This window comes from Ursus arctos, unplaced genomic scaffold, assembly GCF_023065955.2.
Source record: "Ursus arctos isolate Adak ecotype North America unplaced genomic scaffold, UrsArc2.0 scaffold_29, whole genome shotgun sequence".
Taxonomy (NCBI): domain Eukaryota; kingdom Metazoa; phylum Chordata; class Mammalia; order Carnivora; family Ursidae; genus Ursus; species Ursus arctos.
Window position 1 is genome coordinate 18005899 of NW_026622974.1, and position 12868 is coordinate 18018766.

The following is a 12868-nucleotide window of genomic DNA, read 5'->3' on the forward strand; positions in this document are numbered from 1 at the left end:
TAATTCAGTCTTACTGAATATTATATAATACAAACCCACAGTTATTTATACTTGAATTCTAAATTCAAAAACTCTGAAACCAAAATTTTTTTTTCTTAAATTGGGTGTTTGAGATCATTAGGCAACAAAATTCTGACCTAAAGTGACAAACTATTTATAGCTATTTATGTCCTGCCTACTATAGTTAGTCATTTATTTCAGTGCAATAATATTAATATATATTTTTGGCCCAGATGCAATATATAACATCTGCATTGTCCTGCCCTTATAAAACATAAGCAATTCTGAATATGAAACATCTGGTCCACAGTATTGTAACGATAGAATTGTGATCCTGTACTTAAATGTGTCATAGAGGTCACTATTCTCCTTCTAGCACCTAGAAAATAGCAGGCCCTTAATAAATAATAATCTTAATGAAACAGTAAAATAGGATGCTGAGGTTGTTATAAAGGGAAATCTAATTATGGAGAATTACTGATATCTCTATCTTATTTTGGCTCTATTCCATATGCATTTGAGGTAGATTCTGTTCCCTTTTCTGAGGTACTCCCAGGAGCTAAAGTGTCATGCTTTGGGTTTTTTGGGTTTTTTTCCCACTCTACAATTTAAAGATTACAAAGTCCATATTTTCCATCTTGACCACAGGTGTTTCAAGAAAAATATGCCCCTTCTCTCATTTCCAGTGTTCAGCTGCAAAAAGGAAGGCCTGGAGATTTTTTTAAGTGCAAACTGATTTAGAAACAGAAGAAAGCAATGGAAGCACAGACAGATTATTCAGAAAAAGGATGGAATAGCAATGAATAGAGAGAACTTGCTGAGCTCAAATGAGCAAATCTGGTTGATGCAAAAAAAAAAAAAAAAAGGTGACATAATTTTCACCAAAGACAAATTCGGCTTTACCAACTTGTAGATATGATGAGAAGCTCAAACACTATCCAAAAATCATTCTTTTCTTATACTGGAGTGCCACATCCAGGCCTTTCTGTCTCTTTCCTATCATTTCAGCTAAGTGTCCTACCACTCGTAAGTATCTTATAATTGGACTCACCTGAAGAACATGTGGTTCTTTAGTAATGAATTTTATATTCTCATTTCTTTGTCTTCGTACATATCTTTGCCTGGCTAAATTTTATTTCCCAGTTAAATCACAGCTGGCATCAGCTCTTAAGAAAGCTCCTGGTACTTTCTCATAACCCTCCACTCGATGGCCTCCTTTGTTCTCGCATAACTTCTGGCACATCCTTCTAGCACAGTGCTCATCACTTGTTCTGTGTTTATTTGCATGTCTGTCTTCTCCTCTAATTGTCTCCAAGCAGTCCACTCCTGGATTTTAGGACATCCTTCACAGACCATAGAGTACCCTCAAATAATTATTTTGAAGGACTCCTTAATTCCATGTCCTTGGAAGCATTTTCTGGATACCGGCTTCATCTCTATCTTGCTTATGTGTAGAACAGAATTTAGAAAACAGTGACTATGGCTACCTACAGATATATTTGGTTTAATCTCTAGAGTGTTTAACTTTCAAAAATTAGTTGCCAACATCTAAAAATCAGGGTACTGCACTGAAAAACTGATGTGGCAAGTTAATATGTTCCAAAAACATTCACAGTACAATTTTCCATCCTTGAACCATGCTGGTTCCCCAGTGAGGGGTGAGGGCTAATACCCTTCTCTTGAATTTGGCTGGACTTGTAACTTGCTTATACCTAACAGACTGAGGCTGAGCGGTGAAAGGCAATGAAGCTTCTGTTTTGTTCTTTGGGGTACTCATATCTGGTGCTCCCAGCTGCCATGCTGTGAGGAAGCCTAAGCAACATGGAGTACTATATGTGCATTCCAAGCAGAAGCCCCAGTTTAGGTATCAGCTGACTTCCAGCATCAACTGCCAGATAGGTGAGAGAAGAATCTCCAGATGATTCCACGCCTCAGCCGTTGAGTTATCCTTAACTTTTGAGCCCTCTTGCTAAGGCTCCAGACATGGGAGAAGAAACAAGCCACCCCTGTTGTGCTTTGTTAGAATTCCTGATACACAAAATCCTCAAGTATAAGAGAGCAGCATAAAGATGGTTATTTTATACCACTTAGTTTTGGGATGGTTTGTTATGCAGCAATAACAACTGGAAAGCAGGTTTTCTTCGAGGAAAAAAAGATTCAGCTTCCCTGGGCCCTTTACTCTACATGAACAATATGGCCACGGTATCCTAAACTTTGCTTTCAACAAAGCACACACTTTCCAGTTTGCCACAGTCTCCACCACTCCTTATTGTTACACCTTGACAATTAGACACACTCGTGAACATTTATGGCCCCTAAATATGTCTATAACTATCTGTTACATAAGTTTTTTCTTTTGGTGGAGCCAAGTATCTTTAATGACCATTGAAGCCAAAACTTCACCTTAGGCTCTTTAAGTGGCCTTAATACTAGGCTTTTTGGAACACATTGGGCTCTTCAAATCTAAGATGATCTAATAGTTTCCATTTCTGAAGCTTTGATTTTATATGGTTTGTCCAGTACTTTCCTGTTTCCTTTTGAGGGGTGTCTCCAGTTCTAAAGTAATCTGCTGAGAAGAAATGACGGATATACTGACATATCTTGATCTTGATAAATGATTATACAGGTTTCAGTTACTAACTGGGACACTTCCTTAAGTTTTCTTGGAAGATTTTCATTCAAATGACTAGGGAAAATGGTTTTTCTAGCTTTTCTTATTGAAGTCTTATAAAAGGTATAATATTTATTGCATATTTTTAAATACGAATTGACTACTTAGGCAAGTAGTTTAGTTATCAGAATTAACCCTCAGGAATAAAAAATCAACAAATACAATAAATATATAATGGATAATTTGAGAAAACACATTGTTCCTTTCCTAAAACCAATAGCAAGTATCCTAGATGCCTAAGATAAGTATTCCAGATGACGACAAAAAAAAAAAAAAAGTATGTATCAAGAGCTGGGATCTCGCTTTGTTGAAGGTAAATCCAGACAATACCCAATCCACTGTTCATGCATACAGAGGTCTGTGGATGGCATGAAAAATACAACTAACTTGTAGAATAACAGTGGGAAAATATCTCAAATCCAATAACCTGTAAATTCAATCTCATCATTGACTATAGTTTGAAACATAAGAGAATTGAATTACAAAATGAGGGTGAGGTATTTTACAGTGAATAGTACCACTTAAATGAATAGGATAAGCTGTTATATACTTAATATGATATCTTTTATTAAATTACTGGATAACTGCAGTGACTTATACTCAAGTTTTCATTAGAAGGGTTTCTGTAGACTCTCAGTACCAAATTCAAGGGCTTGCATTACATTTATAGCCCCCAAACAATAGTTAATAGGTAAATTGCATTTTTTTCTTGCTTGAATTCGTCCCTTGGTCAGAACCTTTCAAAAAGCATGCAAATAACTTACTACATTCTTATTAAATTAAATGCGTATTCTCTGTGGCTTGTTCAGATATTAACAGAAATCTGTTGACTCAATGAATTGATTTAGATTTTTAGACACTATTTATTAGTTTTTAAGTCCAAGGCTCTGGAGTTATCAGATGTGATTCTGAATCCAACATTTACTACTTGAATGAACTTGGGAAAATCACTTGACATTTTTAAGCGTCAGTTTTTTTCTGCCTCAAATGTTACTGCAAGGATTGAATGAGACAAAGTGGCCTAAACAATTAGCCCAACAGCTAGCACAAAACTAGTGTTAGTTATTAATAGGAATCATTAGTTCTAAGTAGCTTCTGAACAACAGACCAGTGGTTCCCATTGTGTGGGCTCTGACCCTTGAGGAGCTAAGAAGTTGTGCAAGGGAGTCAAGAACCCATTTTTTCACCAAATGTGTATTTGTATGTTCACTGTGTATTCTGACTTTTCTTTTTTAGTTCATAGCTGCTTTCTCATTAATAAAATACAAATTCATTTAAAGGCATTACTGTTTCCATGACAATTCATTATTTATATCTTCAAGCACCTGACACTAATATATACAATTACTAGTTGTTGGGGGTCTGATATAATTTTTGGATGTTGTGCTGCGTCTCTTCCATTTGCCTTCCCACTTCCAGTCTTCCCTCCAGCCTGTTCTGGGGATGACTAACAACAATGTCATCTACTAGGTTTCTTGTCCTCTGCCTCCAAATGGGTTAAGCCAATGGGAGCAAAGGTGGGAAACCGGAAGGAGGGAGGTGAATGAGGTCAGGGCATTAACTCCCTGAACTTTCTCTTTGTGAGATGGCCATGGCTCCCATTCTGAATCAAAAGTCTCAGCTCTTATCAGGAGGCCACTCCAAACCACTTTCTCTATCTCCTTTCAATCCTAATTTTGGTGACAAACATCTTGCCCCAGGGATCCTAGTGCCAGGGCATTGCACAAGGGTGTGGTTTCCCTGTACTTTGTCACTGAAAATAGTTCCCATATTAAATTCTCCTCAAATTATCCTAATGTAAGAGTGTCACTTTTTTCCTTATGGTGTAGACCGTGACTGTTACAGATACTCAAAAAGTGACTTTCATTCTAGAAAATTTTGGGAACTTACATACCAAAAAGAGTTGTGTATTCTCTCTCCTAGTTCATTTCTTTGTAATTTACAGATTATTTTCCTAGTGAATTCATCACCTGATTCATGATTTCAGGAAAGCAAAGTCTTCCATTCTGATATTTTGCCTACTATACCAACCTGCAGTTAAAATTCGACACTGAAAAATTATAGTTTCTTAACATTTCACATCCAAATTAAATTGTCATTAGAATCAATGATCAAAATTGGTCTTTTGATTTTCATTTGCAATATCACTAGTTCAATCTAGGTATATGTCAGTAACTTTTTTTCTACATCTATGGCTTTGGTTTGGTATAGATTCCTGCTGAAAATTTAGGCATTGGAAAAAGTCAATTCGTTGGTAAAACCTTGTGAATCTACATAATTTCAGAAGATTGATCTCTGAAAATGTTAATGACTTTGAGGAGTACATAAAAAATGGGGTATCAGAACATGGACAGAATTTAATATTTAGTCCAATTAAAGTTGTTAATCACAGGATGTAACTTTGTCTTAAGCTAAAGACTTCAAATAATTGAGCTCCCCTGGAAACTGCAATACTAGTCCTGAAATTTGAACCTTGCATAATAAACTCATCAATCCATTTTTTTAAACTTTTTATCCTCATTGACACAGAGCAAGAGAAAAAGATGGTCCGAGACCCCTCATATCATTATCGTCTTTACCAGTCCTTAAAAATGTCATTATGTTGAGCTGCCTCCTAAGGAATCTTTAGAGAAAGTCCCTCTTCTGATCCATTTCAAAATTTCCAGAACTAACAACACCTTACAAGACAACTGGGGATTAATTAAAGTTGTTATAGCTTCTGAACTCCAGGTGAACCTTTTTAGGGTTGTTACCTTGTGAACTTCCCTTAAACTCTTTATTGAAGATGATATAATTATTCCATTTAGGTACCTGCCAGATTCTACTTTATAATTTCCACAAATTCTGTCTTCACTTGTGCTGACTAACTAATCATTTAAAGACCATTTTCTCTAAAGATTTTTATTTTTTATATCAGTTCTCCTAAGTCACACATAATTTACCATTTTACCTTCAGCTTCTAAATTGGGATTTCTTCTGATTTTGACCATGACAGTGCCAAAATAATACTCAGATTGTTTGTAAATGATGGAGATGTTTTATGCTCATATATTTCTCTTTATTCCACTTTAGAAACTTTCTCCATTTTCCTCCATAAATCTAAATCATACTTTTAAAAGCCCAATTAAAGAGCCATTACTTGAAAAAAAAAAACAGTTCTAGACTGATTCTTATAAAAAATGAACTTTCTCTCACTTCTAATTTCTAATACTTGGTTACTCTATAGTTGTTTCATATATATATATATATATATATATATATATATATATATATATATGGCTTGCAAATGACTCCTCAAACAAATTGTTAGGGGCAAATATTAAAATATACTTAAAATTTTTTTTAAATAAGTATAATAAGTATTGTCACTATATGGTGAGTACACTCTCTGACACATATAATCATTTAATAAGTGCTTATTTAACCAAAATGTTAATATTACCTTCTGCTGGCATAGTTGGATCAGTAGAAATAATCTAAATATAAGAATTTAATACATATGTCATGAGTTTTCTCAGTGCTTATCTATTTCTATTACAAATTGGTAGTATGTTTAAAAATTCTTCCTCATAGAGTTTTCCAAAATAATATTGTTAATTTCATTCATTCATTGATGCAATCATTTATCTTTTGTTCATTTATTCAACAAATCTTTCCTGAGAACCTCTAATGTGCAGAAACTCTATGAGTATTGAGGTCATGCTTTGACCAAAATAGATATTTTATAATTATTGCAATAGAGAATATTAGTATCATTTTTTTAAAGAATATTAGTATCATTTTAATTAATTTCATGACCTGATTTCTTTATCTATTCTGGTTTAGCGCTAAGATATCTCAGAAACACATAAATACTCTGTCAATAAATATAATATGTAGAATTCTGCATATTGTATTCTCCTTGATGGAAGAGGCTCTTATTTTTATATTCACAGTGTAGATACACATTAGGTCTGACATTCATGTATTCAACAATCATCTCTTCAGTACATACCCTATAAAAGACTCAATACTAGATACCGTGAGGGACATGAGAGTATGAGACAGGGATTCCAGGAAAGTAGTGAGAGTGATAAGTAATATGTACACAATTGATCCCGCTGTAGGACAGAGAGGGGAAGAGCCATAGAAAAGTAAAGATATGGTGCTTATGAAATTGAGAGCAAAAACAGATTATTCCCAAATAAAGGATTAAGGAAAAACTTTTTGGAAGAGTTAGCTTCGAGCTGGGCCTAGGAGGATGGGATGAATTTAGCCATAGAAAATGGAATAGATAGGAAAGGAGAAAGAGAAGGTAGCAGAAGTGCATAGAAAGTATCTTTTTATATATAAATTATGCTTCATTAAACAAGACAAATTTTTTCTGAGATTATTCTACTATTTATGCATAATTATGTTCAATTCTAATATTCACTTTTGAAATATTAAAAAATAAACTATCCTAATCTCCCATTTTTTCTTCTTCCTTGTCTCTTAAAGTCAGTTAAGCCCATTAAAGTCTTACTAGAAGAAAGATGCAGAAAGTCCCTCACTTTCAGAAAATTTTTCCAAAATTTCTATCAGTTGAATATAGCTCTATAGAGCTAAATCCAAGAAATTGTTTTACTCTATTTTAGTTGTGTTTTTAGTGTGTGGTAATTGTTTTTTCTACCAAATAGTTTCTGAAACAAGCTATAGTACTTTATTATCACCATTTTTATGCACTAATAAACAATAATGAACTTACAATTTGATTGAAAATATTAGCAGATGCTTTAAATATGTAGCCAGTTTACATACAATACTCTATTCAGTGTCTGTGACATGATGCAAAACTTTCCCCCATCCTAAATAATTGTGCTGCTTCAATATGTAACTGAGACTGTTAATATATCACCCACAGTATAAACTCTTAGCTCATGATGGCTTTTCTGTTTAACATACTAAAATCAACCAGTTATTCAAAGTTGAAGATGGTCATTTTTCTAATGATATGTTATGCTTAGCCTTAAAGGTATCAGTTCACACTCATCTTTTTCCTAATTGCCTCCTAACCCTTCACTCCTTTCACTAGGCTGTCCTGGCCATTCAAAATGCACACTTATGTGCTACATGTAGATTTCCTCCACTCCATAATGACCTTAAAGTTGTTTCTTTCTTTGTCACCTCCCCTCCTCCAGATATTACTTAATGAAGCATCCAGATTTCTTTGGGTCCCAAAAAGTTGGTCAATAAATGGTCAAAGCTGTGATGATTTTGTGACAATTAGCTCTGTTGGTTTCTGTCAATCACATATACGGGAGAATCACTTAACTATCATACAGACTCCTCCTACTTTCCCATGAAAATTGTAACTTTTTTTTCAGAAAAAAATATTTGGGAGATCGATTTTCCTAAGAATGCATTTGTTTAATGACAATTTTATTCGTAATTGCAAAAAAACCCCCAGAAACAACCTATTTGTCCTTCAACTGGAGAATGAAGTAACTATGGTACATCCTTACAATGAAACACTACATAGTAATAAAAAGGAAGAAAACATTGATTCACATAACAACATGAATGAATAAATATCAAATACATCATGATTGTAAAGAAACCAGACTCAAAAGACTACATATCGTATCACTTCTTCTTATATGACATTCTAGAAAAGTCAAAATTTTAATGGCAGAAGACTGATTGTGGTTTCCAAGGTCTGGGAAGGAGAAAAATTGTCTATATAGGGCCATAAGGAAACATTTCGGATTGACTAAATTGCACTATAACTTAATTTTGATGGTGGTCACATGATAGTTTGCATTTGTCAAACTCATACAAACTCTGTACCTTAAACGGGCAAAATGTACTATACGTAAGTACTACCTCAAAAAATTTGACTTTAAGAAAGTAAAAATTCATTGATATCTCAAAATGTGATCTAAAAAATATAGTCAATGATCATTTAGAGATCCATCAAGAAAGGAAAGGAATTATTCATTCCATAGGATGTTCTACAAATTTTCCTTTTCAGAAGGAGCACTAATAACATTCATATATCTTTTGTTTTACAAATAAAAATTCCATTTTAGGGGAAAAAGCTTCATTGAACAAGTGCCTTGTGTTTCATTGTTGTGTTAATTATGAATTTACTAAAATAATCTCCAGAAGTAACAGTATTTTGTTAAATACACACTTACTTAATGAGTTCATTGTTTATGATAATCATCTAGTCTTAAAATAACACTGCTGTTATTAACAATTGCAAGATTATTCTGTTACCTCTCAGTCTAGTAAACAACTTAATAATTCAGAAAGACAATGGAGAAACTCTCACATAATAGAACTGGAAGTCAGATACAAGAGAAAAAAATAGCAGGATTAGAAATAATCCTGAGAAGGATGCTTGAGACAGCAAATGCCTTACCTTTGCGTTTGGGTGGCATAGCTGTTATCATAAGTCTCATAGGTCTGGTCATCATATTCACCCCCGTAGCCATCATCATACCCCTGAGGCAGAAAATGGTAGAAAGACCTATTAGCAATCAATTTGATTAACTTAGATCTGGTTTGGCTTAATGAGATTTTATATGATGTGACCGTAAGTTAGTTTTTATGTTTGGTTAGTTACTCTGCATCAGATTTTACTAGACTAATAATTCCTTCATAACCTTGACTAATATTTCATGGGCCAGATATTAATGTTTAATAATTAAACTCAGCATGTCATTAAAGTAGCAATAGCTACTCTAGAATTTATCTAGAATTTTGATCAATACTAATGAAGACTATGTAAGAAGTTAAAAATAAAATTTCTTTTGAAAATATTATGGTTAGATAGTGTGCTAACATCATGGTGGTGGTACCATATTGGTTACAGCCCCACTGGGTTTTTTTTTTTCTTTCCCCTGATAATAATCATAATTATGATTGAAACTACAAAATTTAGGATCCTTAAATTGTGGTCAACTTTCAGTAAAAAAGATATAGTCATTGCAAAACAAACAAAAGAGGAAGGAGAAAGAAGAGAAAGGGAAAGAAGAAAGAAAAGGAGGGCAGGAAGGAAGGTAAGGTGAGAAGGGAGGGAAGGAAAGGACGGAGGGAAGGATTGGGGGAGGATAGGAGGCAGGAAGAAAGGGAAGAGAAAAAAAGAAACCACATAAAGAGCCTTTATTTTGTTGTGCATTCTACAGTTTTTAAATCTCATAAATAAGATGATGCTGGTGGTGAGTTTGATTACCTAACTAAATTAACACTACCAAAGCTAATGCAGATTTGTCATTGCAGACTTGTGAAAGCAAGCTAGCAGTTGTACAATCCAGTTATCAATCCCTGTGTGAGAAATTTACCTTTATTTCCCTTCGTGGTCAGTGACTGTACTCTAAACCCTAGCCATCCACCTCAACTACTCCATACTTCTGAAAAACCTTTAGTTTTTCTGTCTCTGGGCCTTTGCTGGTGCGTCTCTTTCTCTTAAATGAATTTCCATCCCATCCCACCAATTCATAATTTCATTTCAGTCTGGAGGCTTATAGATCTCTCTATTGTGTTAAAAAATTTGAACAAAAAAATACGCAGATATGAAAGTTTCCACATCAGTCTTGACTAAGATCTTTGAGCCCATTTAATCTGAAAACTAATATTTTTCATCAACCTAAGAATGTTTTTATTTTTTTATTTTATTTTATTTTATTCTAAAGATTTTATTTATTTATTTGACAGAGAGAGAGACAGCCGCGAGAGAGGGAACACAAGCAAGGGGAGTGGGAGAGGGAGAAGCAGGCTCCCAGCAGAGGAGCCTGATGTGGGGCTCAATCCCAGAACCCTAGGATCACGCCCTGAGCCAAAGGCAGATGCTTAATGACTGAGCCACCCAGGAACCCCCCCAAGAACGTTTTTAAAATATTATTTATGACTTCTCCACCTGGTTTACTATTTATATAATGCTATTATTTATATATGAGGTTTACTGAGTCTAACTTCAATTTCTTCTGTTCTTCCACTTATGGTTTTCACTTCATCATATTTTTGCTCTGCACTATGGGATTGTTTCTCCATTTGATCTTTGACTATTCTAATTTAATTCCTATGGAATTAAAAAATTAATGGAATTAAAAAATTAAATATTCTAAAGTTAATTTTAACATAGTTAGATTATAGATTATTTTAAAATAGTACCAAAGGATTTATGCACAAAAAACAGCACTTCCTTTCCCTGTCACTCTCTAACCCTCAGTGCTCTCTAAGCCTTTTCATCTATTATTCCAGTATTAATTTTTGTGTTATTAAGTAATATGGTTAAATTAATGTTGCTGATTTATGAATTTTGATTATTTTTTATTGACTAGCCATTCAGGTTATTAAGGATTTAGTTTTGTAATAGACTCTTCCCTACATTTTTCCCTACACCTTAATATAGTTTCATCATTACTTTGTTAAATAGTCAATATCTACACTATCATTCAATAATAAATATTATTCACTAAGGATCCAAATAGATTAATACAATTCTTTTTTTATTCTCATATACTTTTTGTTTCTCCTAAAGTTAATAATTGCTCATTCACTTTATTATTTTCTTGGTTTCCTATATATTTTGAATTGTTTGTAACTATCCCCCTGTGTTGGGCTCCATGCTGGGCGTGGAGCCTACTTAGGATTCTCTCTCTCTCTCCCTTCCCCGTTCTCCCTCCACTCATGTACTCTGCCTCTTAAAAAAGTATAGTTAACATACAGTGTAATATTAGTTTCAGGTGTACAATACAGTGAATCAACACTTTCATACAACACCCAGTGCTCATCACAGCAAGTGCACTCCTTAATCCCCATCACCTGTTTTACCCCCCCGCCCCCCCCCCCCCACCTGCTGCTCTGGTAGCTATCACTTTGTTCTCTATAGTTAGCACTATGTTTCTTAATTTGCCTCCCTCCTTTTTTTTTCCCCTTTGCTTATTTATTTTGTTTCTTAAATTCCACATGAGCGAAATCATATGGTATTTGTCTTTCTCTGACTTATTTCATTTAGCATAATACTTTCTAGCTCTATCCATGTCATTGCAAGTGGCAGGATTTCATTCATTTTTATGGCTGAGTAATATTCCATCACACACACACTCACACACACACACACACACACCCCACCTCTATCTGTTCATCAGTCAGTGGGTACTTGGCTGTTTCCACAATTTGGCTAGTGTAGATAATGCTGCCATAAACATCGGGGTGCATGTATCCCTTAAAATCAGTATTTTTGTATTCTTTGGGTAAATACTTGGTAGTGCAATTGCTGGGTCATAGGGTAGTTCTATTTTTAACTTTTTGAGGAACCTCCATACTGTTCTCCAGAGTGGCTGCCCCAGTTTGTAGTCTCACCAACAGTGCAACAGAAAGAGGGTTCCCCTTTCTCTACATCCTCATCAATACCTGTTGTTTCTTGTGTTGTGAATTTTAGCCATTCTGACAGGCATAAGGTGATATCTCTTTGGGTTTTGATTTGCACTTCCCTGATGATGAGTGATGTTGAGTATTTTTTTATGTGTCTGTTAGCCATCTGGATGTCTTCTTTGGAAAAATGTCTGTTCATGTCTTCTGTCCATTTTTAAACTGGATTATTTGGTGTTGAGGTGTTGAGCTTTTTAAATTCTTTATATATTTTGGATACTAACCCTTTATTGAATCTGAAATTTGCAAATATCTTCTCCTATTCTGTAGGTTGCCTTTTAGTTTTGTTGGGTGTTTCCTTCACTGTGCAGAAGCTTTTTACTTTGATGTAGTCCCAATAGATTATTTTTGCTTTTGTTGCTACGGCCAATGTCAAAGAGGTTACTGCCTGTGTTCTCCTCTAGGATTTTAACTAAATTTCCTAATGTCTCACATTTAGGTCTTTCATCCATTTTGAATTTATGTTTGTGTATGGTGTAAAAAAGTGGTTCGGTTTCATTCTTTTACACGTTGCTGTCCAGTTTTCCCAACACCATTTGTTGAAGAGACCATCTTTTTCCCATTGGATATCCTTTCCCGCTCTGTCAAAGATTAATTGACCATATGGTTGTGGGTTAATTTCTCGGCTTTTATTCTGTTGTCTGGATCTCTGTGTCTTTGTCTATTTTTGTGTCAGTGCCATACTGTTTTGATCACTACAGGCTTGTAATATAACTTGAAGTCCAGAATTGTGATGCCTCCAGCCTTGCTTTTCTTTTTCAAGATTGCTTTGGCTATTTGGGGTCTTTTATGGTTCCA

At 34.5% G+C, this 12868-nt stretch overlaps 1 protein-coding gene across 2 annotated transcripts in view; it reads right to left on the minus strand.

Annotated features, from left to right (window-relative positions):
• Nucleotides 1–12868, minus strand: part of KHDRBS2 (KH RNA binding domain containing, signal transduction associated 2) — a 540418-nt gene that overhangs the window by 33016 nt on the left and 494534 nt on the right. For both annotated transcript variants that reach the window (XM_044387131.3, XM_057303916.1), the window contains exon 7: nucleotides 9057–9139. In XM_044387131.3, coding sequence (XP_044243066.1) covers nucleotides 9057–9139 — 83 coding nt within the window. The remainder of the gene's footprint in view (nucleotides 1–9056; nucleotides 9140–12868) is intronic.